General features: G+C 31.2%; 1 protein-coding gene across 2 annotated transcripts in view; it reads right to left on the bottom strand.

Annotated features, from left to right (window-relative positions):
* Positions 1 to 1,087: 1,087 nt before the first annotated feature.
* Positions 1,088 to 19,432, bottom strand: part of LOC143238384 (adenylyl cyclase-associated protein 2-like) — a 60,547-nt gene continuing 42,202 nt past the window's right edge. For both annotated transcript variants that reach the window (XM_076478542.1, XM_076478541.1), the window contains exons 4-14: positions 17,305 to 17,382; positions 12,127 to 12,180; positions 11,714 to 11,803; positions 9,709 to 9,794; positions 9,397 to 9,502; positions 6,438 to 6,606; positions 5,940 to 6,139; positions 4,993 to 5,116; positions 4,533 to 4,615; positions 3,669 to 3,812; positions 1,088 to 1,809 (exon numbers count right to left, since the gene is read on the bottom strand). In XM_076478542.1, the coding sequence (XP_076334657.1) occupies positions 1,729 to 1,809; positions 3,669 to 3,812; positions 4,533 to 4,615; positions 4,993 to 5,116; positions 5,940 to 6,139; positions 6,438 to 6,606; positions 9,397 to 9,502; positions 9,709 to 9,794; positions 11,714 to 11,803; positions 12,127 to 12,180; positions 17,305 to 17,382 (1,215 nt within the window). In that variant the 3' untranslated portion in view covers positions 1,088 to 1,728. The remainder of the gene's footprint in view (positions 1,810 to 3,668; positions 3,813 to 4,532; positions 4,616 to 4,992; positions 5,117 to 5,939; positions 6,140 to 6,437; positions 6,607 to 9,396; positions 9,503 to 9,708; positions 9,795 to 11,713; positions 11,804 to 12,126; positions 12,181 to 17,304; positions 17,383 to 19,432) is intronic.

The following is a 19,432-nucleotide window of genomic DNA, read 5'->3' as shown; positions in this document are numbered from 1 at the left end:
TCTTACAGATTGTTCTAGAACTCATGAGAAACACACCACTAGTATATAAAAAGTTAAGAGGTCACATGATGTAGCACTTCCGGTTAGTATTTCTTTGTGTGTGCACTTTAACATTGTTTTTTTTTTTTCTTTCAATATTATTTATTGATACTATGGTAACAAGAAGATGTGTAAATGACCCAAACATATTCTGTTATATTTTTCTAAAAAAATAAAGGCTAAACATTACAGAAATCATCAAAAACATATATTACACATACTTTGGAATAAAACTTGGGAACCAAGACAAATTATGGGCTCCTTACAGAGTTTGCACCATTTGTGTCGAAAAGTTAAGACAATGGACTGAAGGTAAGAAAATGTCTTTGCCTTTTGGAATTCCAGTGGTCTTGCATGAGCCCAAAAACCATGGAATTGACTGTTGTTTTCACTCACGTATGCAAGGTAACAACACTTAAAAGGAAAAGGCAATTTCTTATCTGAACCTTCAATCTGTTACAAAACCTGTTGCTTATGGACGTGACGTACTTGGATCTAATCCATCAGCGTCATCTGACATCAATAGAAATGATAGTGGAAACCGTTTTTAACCTGAAATGTCTGGTGAACAACTTTTCATGCAATATAAACATAATGATTTGGTCCTTCCAAAGGATTCTTCAAAAATTTCAGAGTCCAGACTTTGGTTTAAGAACTTACTTTCTCCAGGGATATTGTTTTATTGGTACAGAAATCATGAGAAAGAGTTTATACTGTACTTTTCTCAAGAAGGTTCACTGGTTTATTGTAACAATATCACTGAATTAATACCAATGCTAGGAGCTACAGTCTATGAACCAAGTTGTGGCAATAGTTAATTGATTCTTCTAAAATAAGTCTAAAAGGTGTTCTCCTTCACAGTGGTAACATATATGCATCTGTTTCTATTTTTCATTTGGTTCACTTAAATGAAATGTACCAAAATCTCAAAATGTTAATGGGTCAACAACCTGGTTAGAGAAAGTTTCCATGATTTTTATGTGAATGGGATAGCAGAGCACAAAATCAGCACTGGACAAAGAAGAAATGTCCACACAGTTGACAAAAATTGGTCCAAATAATTTATCACCTTTGTTTTTAATGAGGCAATAATACAACACTTTTCTGAAAATAATTTTTTTCAAAAACGTACAACCTAATCATTATTAAATATTCTTTTACAGATTAAGAAATATTTAAAGTATTCATAAAATAATGCATATTCATAGCTTGAAAGATAAAAAAAAAGGAATACATACTCAAAAATGAGCTTCAGAAGCAAAAACTTAACAAGCAAAAAAAAAAAAATATTTGTGTGTAAATAGTGTAGACAAAAAGATTTTGTAGATACTGCATGTTCAAACCTGTTCATTCAATTTATAAATAATTCTTAAATTCAGACATTCACGTGTTTCTACACAAAAACTATATAAATGGACACTTGGTGGTTAAAATACATTTTGCTTATCTTCTACACACAAGTACAATTTAGAGACACCAGACTTCCTTAAAAAACAACAACCAGAACTAGTCATTCAAGGATTAGTAGCCAATGAAATGATAGATATGCACCATATTCATGTAATAATAGCATCTTACAAAATACAATTAAAATTCACATCTCAAGTTATTTCCCACTCTGTGATCTGTTAACTAAAACAGGAAGAACAGTGCCACTGCCGCTCAACGTTTCCTTCTGCTATTGGTACTCTATATTTTGTCCACACACACAGTGTGGATTCCTTTGCCTGTCCATAGAGTTTTAAATTGTTCTGGGACAGCATACTCTACCTATATAAAGAAAAAGAAACAAATATTATTGTTTAAAAGAAATACTTCAATACACACTAACATTCCCACTTATGTAACTAGCCCTGATGAAGTGGTAGTAGTAAAACAAGTAAAAAAGATGTATTGTCACACACTAAATCATGACTTTGTAACATGTACAACGGTCTATTTACAGTACTAAGTTATAACTTATCAGTAGGAAAGATGTATTGTCACACACTAAATCATGACTTTGTAACATGTGCAACAGTCTATTTACAGTACTAAGTTATAAGTTATCAGTAGGAAAGATGTATTGTAACATACTAAATCATGACTTTGTAACATGTACAACAGTCTATTTACAGTACTAAGTTATAACTTATCAGTAGGAAAGATGTATTGTCACACACTAAATCATGACTTTGTAACATGTGCAACAGTCTATTTACAGTACTAAGTTATAAGTTATCAGTAGGAAAGATGTATTGTAACATACTAAATCATGACTTTGTAACATGTACAACAGTATTTACAGTACTAAGTTATCAGTAGGAAAGATGTATTGTAACATACTAAATCATGACTTTGTAACATGTACAATAGTTTATTTCTGTACAAACAGATTTATTCAGAGTAACATGGACAAAAAAGTGTACATGCCATATTTGGGTAAATATCTATTTTTGAACGTAGTGTACACAGCTTCACAGAATGTATGAATCAAACTGCTTAATAATAACTCAGTTTACAGACACAGACAATGTTTATAGGTTCATACGCTGTAACCATTTTTACTAAAATATACACTGTAAGTCACAACAAAGACACTAATCATGAACCTGTTTGTTCAAGATTATAACATGATATCATTGTACAAAGCCTCACTTGAACTGGTAGAAATAGAGACAAGATATGTTTTTGTATTGCTTGACCTTCAGTTCCTTAATGTGGTCAAAATTGGTCAAAAAAAAAAAGAAAAAAGGAACATCATACAAGATTGAAATATAGCTAGGATGTACTTCTCACTTTCTATGCTTGACATCCCCCCCCCCTCCAACCGAGGTATGAGAAAATTTAACTCTCCAGTACTAAGACTCACATGGATATGAATGTATATTATTATTTCTTGTTTTTGTATAGGGAGACATTCAAACTATATATCTTGAGCTGAAAAAAGCACCTCCAACCAGATGAGACCTAGGGTCTCACATTAGTGGTATTGTGGAACATTGTCAAGTTGCTGCAACAACAGCCAGTGGTACTACTGACTGTTCTGAAAATTAGAAATAATTCATTAACATTTGATCACCCCATAAAAAACCTGAGAAATACTACTGTGAATGGGAGTACCTTCAAACTAATAGAATAATATTTGTGTAAATCACCAATACAGTGTACTATTATCAGTTCATGGACCACATGTCACTCTGTAGAAACAGTCAAAACAAGCATTATTATACATTCAAACAGAAGTAAATTAAATCAGTTCTCTTGTATATCTAACAAACCAAGACTAGAATATAAAAATTTGGGTTTTCCTTTTCTAAACAGCAAAACTTTGAAAATATCTTTTTTAGATTATTTAGTACAACTTAGACAAACAAAAGCCACACAGCAGCAGATCATAATGATAAATGTAGATACTCTTTATAAATTATTGAAGTTTCTCTAAATTAAAACAGTCAAATAATGTACATCTTATAAAAAAAAACGTTATTAATACACGTTTTCCGCTATCACGTGCAAAGATAAACGTTTGGCTGTCTTTGATCTGCTCACTCCAGGTACTGAAACTGAATATTTGGAGTTCTAAGTCTGCAGACATACCAACAAGCCACCACAGGGAGATGAAGTACATTAATGTTAGGAACACTTACATAGTCACCATTTGGTTGAGGAATGCAGATATTTATCTCAGAAGATTTGGAACTAACTATCTGGGCTTCGAGGGAGTCCTTATTAAGAAACAGTTGGGCACCATCCGTTTTATCGATGACAATCGTGGGACACTTGCCCAGGCACTGAAATGGAAACAGGGAATCAACTTCTTTTAAAGTATGCTAGTCTTGTAAAACATTTCAAAGCACAAAGTAAGTATAACATCAGTTATTTTTAAGTATCAGTTTATGCTAGAACATTTTTAAAGTGATCACTTAGTACCAGATGTGATGTGTCAGAGATGTGAATTTTAAGTTGAACAAGCTTCCTCTTCACCATCAGTCACTCTTAATATACTGCATGTACAGTTACTTAGAGACATACATGCCTTATGTGAAGTAATGAAAATTTCCATTAATACTAAAAAGTACATATTTTTAGAATAACATAAACATGATTGCTTTTCTGACATATGACACGTTTCTTGAGAGTAGAGTCAATCCAACTATGAATTAGTCAGCTATTAAAACATCTATTTATTTCTACTGATAATACATAGCATATGAATGAACTGATGAAGACACAGGTATTAAAAAGCAACAACTTACAAACAAAAATCTACACATTATGTACAACAACTTGAAACAGTTGTAGACAACACCAGAAGTTACAAGAATAATGAAACAGGGAAAAAAGCATTAATATCTTGACTGACATATAACCTGCATAAACAAACAATATAATAATTAGCAAATAGGTTTCACTCAGAACATAATACAACATTTAAGGCATACCTCAAACTGTCTTACCAAAATATTGTGAAAAACATTTAACAGGGCTAACGATGATGTTTTCAAACTTACTTGGACTTGGATTCTCTCACAATTAACAAATTCCACTGAAGAAACAATATCTTCAAAAACTATTGATGTTTTCTTGCATGAATCTAAAGAGAACATTTGAAATAGAACTATTAAACAGACTAATATAAAAAATTGCTTTCTAAATTAGAAAACAATGTAACACTACTGACCTAGTGCAAATTTTAACCCATTAGTAGTAGACAATTAATTTTAAAATCACTCATTACTTAATGAAAAGTTAAATCACTGGTTTGTGGTTAAACATGCCCATTACCCCATTACTTAATTTAGGAAAAGCTTTCAGAAAAGTTTTTTTATTTTAAAGTGGCATTCCTACTTAATACAAAGCCATTACACTATTTGTTGCTTTTCTTATACAATCAAACTTTAACCTAGCCACTTAGTTTAATACTATATTTAAAAAAAAATTGGTGAGCTCTCATGAAATTAAACATCTTACCTATGTTAATGGTGTTCAGTTTTCCTCTAACCACCAACACACAGTCATTACACTGAAACACTTGGATCACATGGCCCATCTGAACCTGATCGATAACTAAGTCCTTTCTACCTTGGTGGTACTCCTGTAGAAAAGTTATTTTTACAGTTAGTTTCCATTTTATCTTGTATCTTTGAAAAACTGAAAGGTAGTAGTAAGATTTCTAGAAAATCCATACATCTTACAAATGGTTTATGCTACATTATAATAATAGTGTAAGAGCCATTAATATATTTTGTAGATGTAACCTACAATATTTATGAAACTTGTGACAAACTTCTCTACAGAAAACATAAGGAATCACTTTTGATTCAATGCAGATACCCTTTCAATCTCTGGCACCTTTAAAATTATATTATTAATTTTTATGTTATTATTATCTTTTTCTCGATTTATATGATCAACGACTTGATGTTTGACTCTATTTGTGTTATGTACATTTCTCCATTATATTGTTGTAGATGTATTTTGTTTTTGGTTACTGTCACTTAAAATCAGTTTGTTAACCTGTGACGTTCATAGAGTCTTGATAAATGTTTAAGCAGAAACATTGGGTATAAAAGTAATTAAACATTTTTCTCTGAAGTAGTTTGTTATTTTTACATCATGGTTTATATTGTTCAGTCAGCACTGAAAGTTTTAAAACATAGTAATATATTTATTATGATCAATTAGTGTTTAAATTATGAGAATAATTTCTTTTTCAAAAGAAGGCTTCTTAACAAAACTGAGACTTTTAACAAATACAAGTACTAAAAATACCTATGGCTACATATTTTTCATCTTGTGTATATTGCAAGATCAAAGAATGTGCCTCAACATAAGTAGCTAAATAAGCCACTTTAGAGAACATAATGTTTGTCATTATAAAAACAGGAACACTAGTGCTGCCACTCCGTTGTACTCACAACAATCCACTTTTTTCCCTCCAGCTCCATCTTGGGGGGCTTGCTTGGCATCTGAGATGTTGCAGTGGAAGCTCCTGATCCACTGCTATAAGGTTTGAATGGGCGAGCAGTTGTAGGTGGGCCTTTGTATGGGGAGGAAGCCTGAATTCTTAAGTTTGGATTCTTGTGGGTTTGCTGGTTCGATGTGATTTTACGTAAACCTTTAAGAGAAATGAGTTACAGAATTCTTTATGACAAGAGACATGATGAGATGTTACTTTTAAGAAGACAGTAATAAAATGTAGTTGTCAATATTTTAAAGTAGACTTGTATAAATACTTTATAATAACACAAATAAAGTAAATTTGTCTTAACTAGGGTTTCAAAACCTCCCCATCTTTAAGCAAATTCTGCTACTCCCTACACAGTGAAAGATGAAAAAAAAGAAAGTACTATACTTAGCATCTTTAGTTATATAGTTAGACCACATACCTTTAGCTATATATTCAGGCCACATACCTTTAGTTATATTTTCTCCTTGATTAATTTCTTTAAATAATGCAGCTCTGTTCCCTTCTTCTGAACTCTCCCCACTAATAAGTTCATCAGTCTGAAGTGGTGGAGGTGGTGGTGGTGGACAATTTGCAGATAGAGGCAAGCTAGATGAAAGGTCTATAACATCACAACCCTTTAAAAAAATAAAGATTTGTAAATCTAATGTTTTCACAGGTTCTTTACTTAATAATCAATAATGTCACTACTATTTGTACACCTATTTTATCAGGTTCTTTACTTAATAACCAATAATGTCAGTACTATTTGTACACCTATTTTATCAGGTTCTTTACTTAATAACCAATAATGTCACTACTATTTGTACACCTATTTTATCAGGTTCTTTACTTAATAACCAATAATGTCACTACTATTTGTACACCTATTTTATCAGGTTCTTCAATACAGGCAAGTCACCATTTCACAAAGCTAAAACCCTTTTTTACTTTCATGTAAATCTTATGGTAATATTAAACTTTTCATATAAACAGTTTAGGACAGTGGTTTCAAACCTATTCATTCTGTCCAATTGAAACACTTTTAATAACGACACTGGTTATAAGTAATATCAAATATATATCTTATTCTTTTTTCGAATATAAAGGTATTGTTTCAATTCATTAACACGACAACATTACAGGTGGTGCACTGAGTTCTAACATGACAACATTATATGTGGTCCACTAAGTATAGCAGCAGTCATATTTAAATTCATAAATACATAGAAACCAAAGGTTTTGACACATACAGAGGTAAAAAGACAGGTTTAATATCAGTACTGTGGTAGAGATACATATTTGGAATCATAGAAAAGAAACATTACACCAGTTTTACTAAAGAACTTACACTCATCAGTCAAGTTCACACTACAACTATCCAAGACAGAAGGATACTTCATGTAGCCCTGAACATCCAAGACAGAAAAATAAGGAACTCCCAATATAACAAAGAATGTAAGAAGCCATACTTCTCCACTCCAAATCACACTATCCAGAACAAGTCAACAGGGGAAAAACAAGAGAACAAGAGAAAATATATTGAAACTGCTCCATACAGAATGGAAGCAGCAAAAAATGACAATAAAACACTAATGTTACAAAATAGATACTCCTAATATTACATTGACAATATTTTTAAACCACAAAAACATTATAACAGCAACAGACCCAAAAACAACAACAAACCATACACAATAAACAATCTTTTAATAAACAACACAATCACAATGTAATGCCATTAAACAATCCCAACTGACAATGAACATAATGTAAAAACACTGAAAGAACTTCTACAACATAATGTAAAAACATTGAAAAAACTTCTACAACATAATGTAAAAACATTGAAAGAACTTCTACAACATAATGTAAAAACATTGAAAGAACTTTTACAACATAATGTAAAAACATTGAAAGAACTTCTACAACATAATGTAAAAACATTGAAAGAACTTCTACAACATAATGTAAAAACACTGAAAGAACTTCTACAACATAATGATAAAACACTGAAAGAACTTCTACAACATAATGTAAAAACACTGAAAGAACTTCTACAACATAATGATAAAACACTGAAAGAACTTCTACAACATAATGATAAAACACTGAAAGAACTTCTACAACATAATGATAAAACACTGAAAGAACTTCTACAACATAATGATAAAACACTGAAAGAACTTCTACAACATAATGATAAAACACTGAAAGAACCTCTACAACATAATGTTAAAACACTGAAAGAACTTCTACAACATAATGTAAAAACACTGAAAGAACTTCTACAACATAATGTAAAAACACTGAAAGAACTACTTATTTACTGTTCACCCTAAGAAATAACATAGATCAGAACAAATGTACCACATCAAAAATAATTTGTAATATACATGGATATTAATATAGGAGACCTTTGTACATGTTTATCTCATAACACAAGTGCATCATTTACTTAACCAACACAAAATTGCTCTGACAGAATACTTCCTATAGAAACATCGTATCCAAACACAGGGGACTAAAACCCAATTAAAGTCCTTACCTTACAATAAACCAAAGATTTCAAAGAGCAAAAATACATGGAAGATATACTCAGAAACAAAAGTAATCCAAAAATTAACACAGAGAATGAGTGTTACAAGTGACTAAACTACTATTCATAAAACAACACATTATAGCAATACAATTAACACTATTACTTTCAGTTTAACACTGCGAGTAAAATTTGTATCTTTTCAACTTAATGTTTTTTAGGAAATTTCTCTTTTACGTCCATGTACATTTTTTTATCTAAGCATAAAACATATTGTAATTCTCTTAATATTTATATCTAATAAAATAGTTGTATATATAATATGTCAGTATAGTTACATAGTATTATAAATATACCATAATATTAGTACAATACTGAAACAATCATAATAATTTATACATTGTTAGACACACATTACAGTAGACTCAAAAAATGAATATTATAAGCAGTTTTATAACTTAACTAATAATCTAGTATCAAAATAATTATGTATGTTAACATTAATTAAAATAATATATACATCTGTTGTGTAAAGGCCAGTTTTCTAAAATTTCTTTTTAATCAAAGTGTAAATTCCTCCAGTATGTAGTACGAGTTTTGAAAGACAACAAATATTTCTAAAATTCACTATGATCAGGTTTATTTTTGAAAAGGTTTCTAATTTTCTTTCTGTATAATTCAACAAACTGCACCTAACAACATAAATCTACCCCAACACCTGCTTATAATATCTTTCTTATACAATACAATTAGGAGTAAAGTTTTACTTTCAACAACAGTTCTAGTGATAGAAAAATTATTTATTAATTATACCATCTTGACACAAAGAAACATAAGAATATTTCTAACACTCTCATGTGAAACACCAATTAACAAAATAAATACTTACAGAAGAGTTCCAGATAAGACCAGTAGTATGGTACTTTTTAATGTAAGCTTGCAAATCCTGCAGAAACTGAAGCCAGTTACGAGCCCAATCAACATGGGTTTTCTCTCTATAGTTGCACAAAGTATAAAATTAACTCCACAGGCTACAAATACACCAAATTACAAGACAGCTTCAACAACTGACAGTTTGCTTGTATGATTATTTTCAAGGACGACATTTCAACCAACTTAACAGCAAGTTGTAAGTTGTATGGTTGATTGAAAAGCTTAATTCAAAACAATATATGAATAGCATCTATGGTAAATGACTTACTTATCTTTGTAGTCCATTAATACTCTGTTGGTATAAAACTGACCAGCATCCAGCATTTCTTTCACATATGGTGCTGGGGCTGGAACCTTAAAAAGAAACAAAAATCCATCCAATAACAGGATGTTTGCTTCCCATACATGTAAAAGTATAGTGTACAGTGAATAATAAATGTCATGAATCCAAGCAGTTAGTTATTAATCTGTTCAGTGCTGTAGATGAGATAACTCATCCAAGCTGATAGGTAACACAGTGCCATGTACGAGTTAATTCGTTCTCAATAATACCTAACTTCAACGCTAGATGTCAGCACCATACATGCATTTGACCTACTTACAAATTGTTTCACTTTCAATCCAAAATGGCAACACGAAAAAAGTTACAAAATGAAGAAGCATTAGAGTTGTATTGTAGCAGCTGAAATACTTGGCAGTCAACAGGTTAATACTTATCTGTCACTTACATTGAATATGGTTTAACTTCTTACACATTGTCTTTACAATAAAATAATTTAATTACCTAAGAACAACAACATTTACAAATCTAATTCTATTTATTTATTTTTCTGTTGGAATACATTTGTATACTTTAACTAAAAGACAAAAAACATTTATTTCAAATTTGAAACAAGAAATCAGAGATGGAACACTAAACTCCAACAACATATCCATAGCATATGTTTTCATTCTGGTTTTCATATCAATCAAGTTGGTTCTTTATATAATTCTTTCTCTTATGCCAGACACAAAAGAATGTTTTCCAAAGTGCTTTCTTGGCATGGAAGTGCACTTGTAGCCACAGAGAAAAAATGTGTAAATATTTGTAAGAAAATAGCTGTATGGTAACCTTGTAACTCCAACACAAGGGTATATTCTTGAGAGTGTAGTTGTATTGTAACCTTATAACTCCAATAAAAGGGTATATTCTTGAGAATAGCTGTATTGTAATTCCAATATGAGGGTATATTCTTAAGAGTAGCTGTATTGTAACCTTGTAACTCCAATACAAGGGAATATTCTTGAGAATAGCTGTATTGTAATCTTGTAACTCCAATAAAAGGGTATATTCTTGAGAGTAGCTGTATTGTAATTCCAATATTTGGGTATATTCTTAAGAGTAGCTGTACTGTAACCTTGTAACTCCAATAGAAGGGAATATTCTTGAGAGTAGCTGTACTGTAACCTTATAACTCCAATAAAAGGGTATATTCTTGAGAGTAGCTGTATTGTAACTCCAATATGAGGGTATATTCTTAAGAGTAGCTGTATTGTATCCTTGTTACTCCAATACAAGGGCATATTCTTGAGAGTAGCTGTATTGTTACCCTGTAACTCCAATACAAGGGTAGTTCTATTTTACCCAAATACTGTTTCTTAACAAATTTAGCTTAGTGGTTGGTTGTTAGAAGACTTCTGTGAAAACTTCTGCTCCAATTAAAATACCTATTTTTTAAGTTTGTAAAAAAGCTTGCTTTATAACTTCATAACACTGTAACAGTTAGTGTTGTAACAAGTGGCCTATATAAACATTAAGGTTTTGTTGTGTCCAAGCTGGCCTGAACAGCTCCAGATTGATCAAAACACAACAAATACAATGTAGTAGTTGGAATATCATTATAATACATTATTTTCATTATTGAGAATCTGTTATAAACTATGTTAGGAAAGTAGTGTTATGTTTGGCCTGTTATATTTTTAATGTCTCATGACAAGAATAATTTTATTTAAAGATAATTTTACATTTCAAAATTGTTCAAGTTTAGTTGTTCTTTTTAATTATTGAAATAATACATTTCCTCTGACTTGTATCTTATCTCATAAGAAGTTCCCAAAACAAGGATAAAAAACAAACAAACTACAATCTATTTAACGACCTTCATCTTACCAACAATATTGCAGTAACTTTTAGTGGTTTAAGATCAGTCATCAAGACACAGGATGCTATAAAAATGAAATATGATAATTTTTAAACTTCACATTTTCAAATCAACAACAATAAAACCACTTACCACTGTGACCCAACCGAGGGCAGGAATAGACTCACTCACAGCAGACAAGTGGTTAAAATAGGCACTAGCTCGATTCTTTTCTCTGAAATCCTGAATACAGATGTTAAAGTTAGTATGTGTAGAAAACACGCTGATAAAGTATTAAATACTTTAGTTTTTATAATTATCATCTAAATAGTTAGTGTAATATGAAGTACTGTATATTAAACTAAGAAATAAACAACATTTTCCATGTATAGTTTAGTGTGTCCTAGTTTTTAGTTATTTACACAAAAATCAAATATAAAAAAAAGCTAAATAAAAGTCATACCCTGAATAGCATTACAGTGAAATATTTTGAAAACAAAATAATGTTCAAGAATCGTGTTAAATTAACTGTTACTTCAGAATGGCCACTGAGCCCAGACACTCACCTGGACAGCTTGGATTTGATCCGATGTTGGCTTTAATAGAGAGATAAGGTCATTCTGTGGAAATAAAACAGTACTACTAAAAAATGTAATTATGAAAAAAATAAAGATATATCTCGTCTTCTCACATCCAAAGATAAAAATTAAAGGGTTATTGCACGATTCAGTCTTATACAGAATGTTTTATACTGTATGAATTACCAATTACAGGTGAACAAGTGACATCCTTACTAAATAGAACATATGCCCCCATTTACAATATACCTACACAAAACATCAAATTTTTATTGAACAAACAAGAACACTGTCATGTATCTATCTCTATAGCTAGGTTATATGTTTAAGCTGTATCTCTGATAGTGTAACAATCTCATAAATATATATTAAACCCTATTACAATGCAAGCTGTAAATTAACTCTTTTAGAATCAGCCAGATCCCTTAGACTGACCTCGTAACCATCTTGGGCTTGTTAGTTTTCATGCTGTAACTTAATTAGTAAGTGTATGTTCACTAAATCTGGAAGATTATCAGTAAATATTACACAAATTGTAAGATTTTTAAAAATAAATCTTAAGGTTTCTTAGGCAATGTTTTTTTCAAGCTTTTCTTCATGTGTTGGATTTGCAACATGAAAAGTAATTTTCATTTTAAGGTTAAAAATACTTTTATGCAGCATAAAATTTTCAAATTTCACATGCAAAATACTTTATATTTTATGTTATATTTACCAACAAATCATTTTACAAGATCGGATGAATTGACCAATCTTGTAACCACCATAAAAAAATGAGGATATAAATTATGCCTTTTTCATTCTAGAATGACTACAGGTACTGATATGAAAATATTACTGTTTAGACTACATAGTTTAAAACTCATAACATTTATATGCATTTATAATACTGACCTTTCAGCTGTGCCTGGCTAACAATATGAGAGTTACAATGATGCAATACATGTGCATTCATGTTACCATATCCAATAATATAAAACTGACTTTTACAAAGTGACCTATCCTGACTGTGTTTTAATGCACTTGTATTTGGTAAAGTCACCAATTATTATACATTGTTATATGTATATACATTATTACTATTTACAAATAAGATTTTAAACTTATTTTTCTTAAAACACAGAACATTAAGTAAAGAAGTAAAACAAACAATTATCTCTTCTAGTTATACCTTTGTATTCAGTTGCTGTATATTATAGTTTGCTAAGCCTTAAGAACTTTAGCATGTGGAGGACATGAAACAAATTTTTTTAGGTTTTACATATACACATTTGAAAAACCAATAAAATCATAAACAACTTCATGAACACCAAAGAATGTCACTATAATTTATCAAGTTTAGTAACTAAGACTCAACTTGCCAGCACAAAGGTTTGTCTCAAAAGAAAGAGAGGATGCCATTACATTAGAAAATGGCCAAGAAAATCACTAAGAGGATATCCTGAGCTTCCAACTGGTTATTCATATGTTACATATATAACTAAGGGACTGGCTCCAAAAATGGGAAAAGATGAGTGAGGCCATTGTGTTTTATTCACCAAATATAAAAAAACAACAAAAGGTTTTTATTTTATATTCTAGCATCTCAATATTGGTAATTTGAGTTCCTAATTTGTACAAAACTATTGACTTTATATTTTGACATCAGAAATATTTAATTTGAACCAGTGTTGCATTCAAAACACCATGTGAAGCAAACATTTATTCTTGTTTTTAAATATCTACTTTCAAATTAAAAAATTAAATAATGCATAAGAAAATCTGAGTTGTAATATACAGTTTGATACCAAACTTAAGATAAATTTGCAAAACAGTAGTTTTTAACATAAATCAACAAACCCAATGACAAGACCTGTGACCTATTTGGAAAGGGTTAACAATTACTTGTGTTCAGCTGTACAGCTCCTAACAAGTATTTGTGTTCAGTTGGACAGCTCCTAACAGCTATTTGTGTTTAATTGGACAGCTCCTAACAGCTATTTGTGTTTAATTGGACAGCTTCTAACAACTATTTGTGTTCAATTGTACAGCTTCTAACAACTATTTGTGTTCAATTGTACAGCTCCTAACAACTATCTGTGTTCAATTGAACAGCTCCTAACAACTATGTGTTCAGTTGTAGAGTTCCTAACAACTATTTGTGTTCAGTTGGACAGCTCCTAACAAGTATTTGTGTTCAGTTGGACAGCTCCTAACAAGTATTTGTGTACAGTTGGACAGCTCCTAACAAGTATTTGTGTACAGTTGGACAGCTCCTAACAAGTATTTGTGTTCAGTTGGACAGCGGCTATCAGATTTAGTTAATTAAAATTGGGAAGGTAAAATAACAGGTCTAATTTTTCAAAAGTTGAACTTTTTATAAAGTATTACACTTTATTGAACCTGTTAGAGATATGTCTTTACTTACACAGTAATCCTACAGTTATACAGGAATTTCAAGAATATGCAGCACTGACACTACTAATTTATTCTTGTTAATTATTCAGTTGACAAGCTGTTTAAAATACAAAATAGAAAGGCTATGGGGTTTTTTTTGTCATATGATATTAAAACGTCTTGAACCTATCAACAACACGAAGGACTTTACTGATGTTGGAACATAGTCCATGTTTTGACGAAATGTTGGTCTGTCTTCTTCCTGCTACTCAGTTATCATTAGAAATCATTTAATTTATCACTGAGAGTATGTTTTCATATAGCAAACCACATCACGATATCTCTTGTATCCACTGAGTGGAATCGAACCCCTGAGTTTATCTATGTCCTATTGGGGAACTATATTACTGAGAAACTAAGAAGAGGTATTTATGTTGGGGTTGGATGTTTTGTAACAGTTGGTAATAAAGAATAAAATGAAATATGTTATCATTAGAAATAAAATCTAAAAGTCTCTATGTTTACTTCTAGATGAATTAATTTTCTGGCAGCAACAAGAGTCTATGTTTGACTGTGATAACATTAAAAATACTACTTGTGTATTTAGTGTTCCAACTGAAAAACACCTGAAAACAAAGGTTCACTATTTTATTTGTCTTCTCTTGCCTGGTGCCATGATATCTACAATGGGAAAAAGTTTCTTTCATGTTAAGTAAGTTAAAAACAACCGTTAGGGCCTAAATAAATACAGACATATTCCTAACATGAAGAATAGCTTTTAAGTGGAGAAGGACCAAAAATCAATGTCTTAATAGTTGTCAAGCAAGCTTCATGCCATTTGAGATTTCACAGAAAAACAGTTTAATCCAGTGTTAAATGAGCATCACAAGAGTTTAATGAGACAAAGGGTAATTAAGAGATTATAAAACTCTATAAAAATACTGCACATAACAGCAGGGGTGTTGTACAAAAGAAGGTAAGTTAGAGTGTTGTCAGTGAAGAATGTTTAGAAACCACTGATCTAATCATGTGAATTTTGTTTGGAAATCTGCTCTCTAAGAACCTATAAAGAATTTTTTTTAATTAAGTTGCCTATTTTTATGTAAGCTTGTACTTGACTGTCACCAGCTGATGACTGATTGGCTAGAAGAATGTGGACCTCTCTTTAGTGTGATTAAGTCACCACACACAAGATCTGTGGTAAGTTTTGATGAGAAAGATGCATTTCACAAGTTCCAACAAACAATATCAGATGTCCTGTTCTCTTTTTAACTGTATGACTATGACCTACTTCTATTGTATGTAGGTATGCAACTCTTCTAAAAGTTCTCTCTAAAAATGAAACCATTTGATGAAACAGTTTTAAATTTGTCTTACATAATCTTAAGATTATGTTGTGTTGGGAAAATAAGAGATTCAATTTTGATTTTTTCTATTATTCATAATAAAATGTTTGTTATTTAATGTAATTATATGCACTCAAAATCATAATAGTTCACAGGTAATGTAATTTTTATTTCAAGTATAAAAATACTATTTAATATCTTATAGTTTTCAAATTTCATTTGCATAATCTCTAGAACCTCCTAAGTGAATATCAAATGTTTTTTTAATGTAAATATACACACTTCATTTTCAGTTTTCTTTATTATATCTTTAACTCTAGATATTATCATCAATATACAGTGAAATGAAATGATGAAATTTAAGAAATGGAAATATGTATAAACATATTAAATATTTACAAATCATTTTCACTATTTTTTCTCATATCCGTACTTCACGTCTTTATCTTTATAGTTTATTTTTAATTTTCCTATTCAATTCTTTGTCTTTTACACTTGGTGCAGGTATGCTAACCTGTTCCTGCCAATGTGACCCCATGGCTGCAAGTTATTACAGTGCAAAGGTCACCTACAAACTCTTTAACTAGCTCTTGCACATGTGAATGACACCATCTTACTTGGAAATTTCCACAAGCCAAACTACATCAAGTTAAACATATACAATCATAAAATTTTCAAATATACATTTATAAACAAATAATAGCTAACTAATTAAAATATAAGTATAAAACCTAAATGGAATCTCACTATTTAGCAAACTGAGACATAAAAAGTGAGAAACACTTGCCAAACACTTGGCACAACTCAAAAGAACAATGAACTAAGCGTCTTTTGTATCTCATGCTACAAATCCACTAACTAGTAGAACTTTCTTTAGACTATAACTCAACAGTGGGAAATCTCATCTTTTATTGGTAGTAAGTAAGTCATTTAAATTCAAACTGCCACCTAGCAACACAACTTCGACTTTGCAAGTGGGTGTGACTAAGTAACATTAGAATGTAAAACAACCTATCAAGGAATTCTTGGAAGTTAATAAAAGACAGGTGGAACTTTAACTGGACCTTGTAGTTCTTTATTCCATTATCATAGTATCAAATATAATAGCCAGTAAAGTGTAGACTTGTAAAGACAAGCAGTTTACATGACAACAAGACCTGCACTTTTAATTTTTGTTTTAGATCTTTCCTTTTAAAACTAAAGAATGAAACTCAGATTATACAAAACATTAATTTATAACATACTTGATAATAGTAGTGTCATTAAAATACATTCATATTAAAGTGGTTATATTAACTTGTGAACATAACTCAGTAAACATCTACAGTGCAGTTTAAAAATGGAAACAGTGACACAAGTTAAACATTAATTTTTGTATATATTTGTCTATAATACCAAATAAAGTGTACACTAATCCAGCCAAATTAAAACAAAACATTGTTACCTGTGAAGGTTGTCTAGCCTTTGAAACAGTGACAAGGAAAGTTCTCTGAGCCTTGACTGCAGAATCTACAATTTTAGCCTGAAATAATACAGTAAAATATTTAAAAAGAATTATACATTTATCATGTCACTTCCAACTACCATGAGTCATGTTCCTGAAGAGAGAAAGTTACAGTACATACTTACTGAAGACTTAAATCACTTGTATAGAAAAAGGGTTAACAAACATGAATATGAATCATTGTTTGTATGCTTATATACATTTGTAGGTAGATAAATAATGTTAAAGATCAAACTGTTTAAAACTTATACATAAGTGAAGTACAGTGTTTTAACCATAATGTATACAAACAAGAGAAACCAGCTGATAAGTAGAGTGGAGTACAGTGTTTTAGCCATAATGTGTACAAACAAGAGAAACCAGCTGATAAGTAGAGTGAAGTACAGTGTTTTAACCATAATGTATACAAACAAGAGAAGCCAGATGATAAGTAGAGTGGAGTACATTGTTTTAGCCATAATGTATACAAACAAGATAAACCAGCTGATAAGTAGAGTGGAGTACAGTGTTTTAGCCATAATGTATACAAACAAGATAAACCAGCTGATAAGTAGAGTGCAGTGTTTTAACCACAATGTATGAAACAAGAGAAACCAGCTGATAAGTAGAGTGAAGTACAGTGTTTTAACCATAATGTATACAAACAAGAGAAGCCAGATGATAAGTAGAGTGAAGTACAGTGTTTTAGCCATAATGTGTACAAACAAGAGAAGCCAGATGATAAGTAGAGTGCAGTGTTTTAACCACAATGTATGAAACAAGAGAAACCAGCTGATAAGTAGAGTGAAGTACAGTGTTTTAACCATAATGTATACAAACAAGAGAAGCCAGATGATAAGTAGAGTGAAGTACAGTGTTTTAGCCATAATGTGTACAAACAAGAGAAGCCAGATGATAAGTAGAGTGGAGTACAGTGTTTTAGCCATAATGTATACAAACAAGAGAAGCCAGATGATAAGTAGAGTGGAGTACAGTGTTTTAGCCATAATGTGTACAAACAAGATAAACCAGCTGATAAGTAGAGTGCAGTGTTTTAACCACAATGTATGAAACAAGAGGAACCAGCTGATAAGTAGAGTGCAGTGTTTTAACCACAATGTATGAAACAAGAGGAACCAGCTGATAAGTAGAGTGCAGTGTTTTAACCACAATGTATGAAACAAGAGGAACCAGATGATAAGTAGAGTGCAGTGTTTTAACCACAATGTATGAAACAAGAGGAACCAGCTGATAAGTAGAGTGAAGTACAGTGTTTTAACCATAATGTATACAAACAAGAGAAGCCAGATGATAAGTAGAGTGAAGTACAGTGTTTTAGCCATAATGTGTACAAACAAGAGAAGCCAGATGATAAGTAGAGTGCAGTGTTTTAACCACAATGTATGAAACAAGAGAAACCAGCTGATAAGTAGAGTGAAGTACAGTGTTTTAACCATAATGTATACAAACAAGAGAAGCCAGATGATAAGTAGAGTGAAGTACAGTGTTTTAACCATAATGTGTACAAACAAGAGAAGCCAGATGATAAGTAGAGTGGAGTACAGTGTTTTAGCCATAATGTATACAAACAAGAGAAGCCAGATGATAAGTAGAGTGGAGTACAGTGTTTTAGCCATAATGTGTACAAACAAGATAAACCAGCTGATAAGTAGAGTGCAGTGTTTTAACCACAATGTATGAAACAAGAGGAACCAGCTGATAAGTAGAGTGCAGTGTTTTAACCACAATGTATGAAACAAGAGGAACCAGATGATAAGTAGAGTGCAGTGTTTTAACCACAATGTATGAAACAAGAGGAACCAGCTGATAAGTAGAGTGAAGTAGTGTTTCAACCAACAATGTATACAAACAAGAGGAACCAGCTGATAAGTAGAGTGGAGTAGTGTTTCAACCAACAATGTATACAAACAAGAGGAACCAGCTGATAAGTAGAGTGGAGTAGTGTTTCAACCAACAATGTATACAAACAAGAGGAACCAGCTGATAAGTAGAGTGAAGTAGTGTTTCAACCAACAATGTATACAAACAAGAGGAACCAGCTGATAAGTAGAGTGAAGTAGTGTTTCAA

Source organism: Tachypleus tridentatus, chromosome 13, assembly GCF_004210375.1.
Source record: "Tachypleus tridentatus isolate NWPU-2018 chromosome 13, ASM421037v1, whole genome shotgun sequence".
Lineage (NCBI taxonomy): Eukaryota > Metazoa > Arthropoda > Merostomata > Xiphosura > Limulidae > Tachypleus > Tachypleus tridentatus.
Note: the sequence above shows the minus strand (reverse complement) of the source record. Positions and strands in the feature narration are given on the sequence as shown.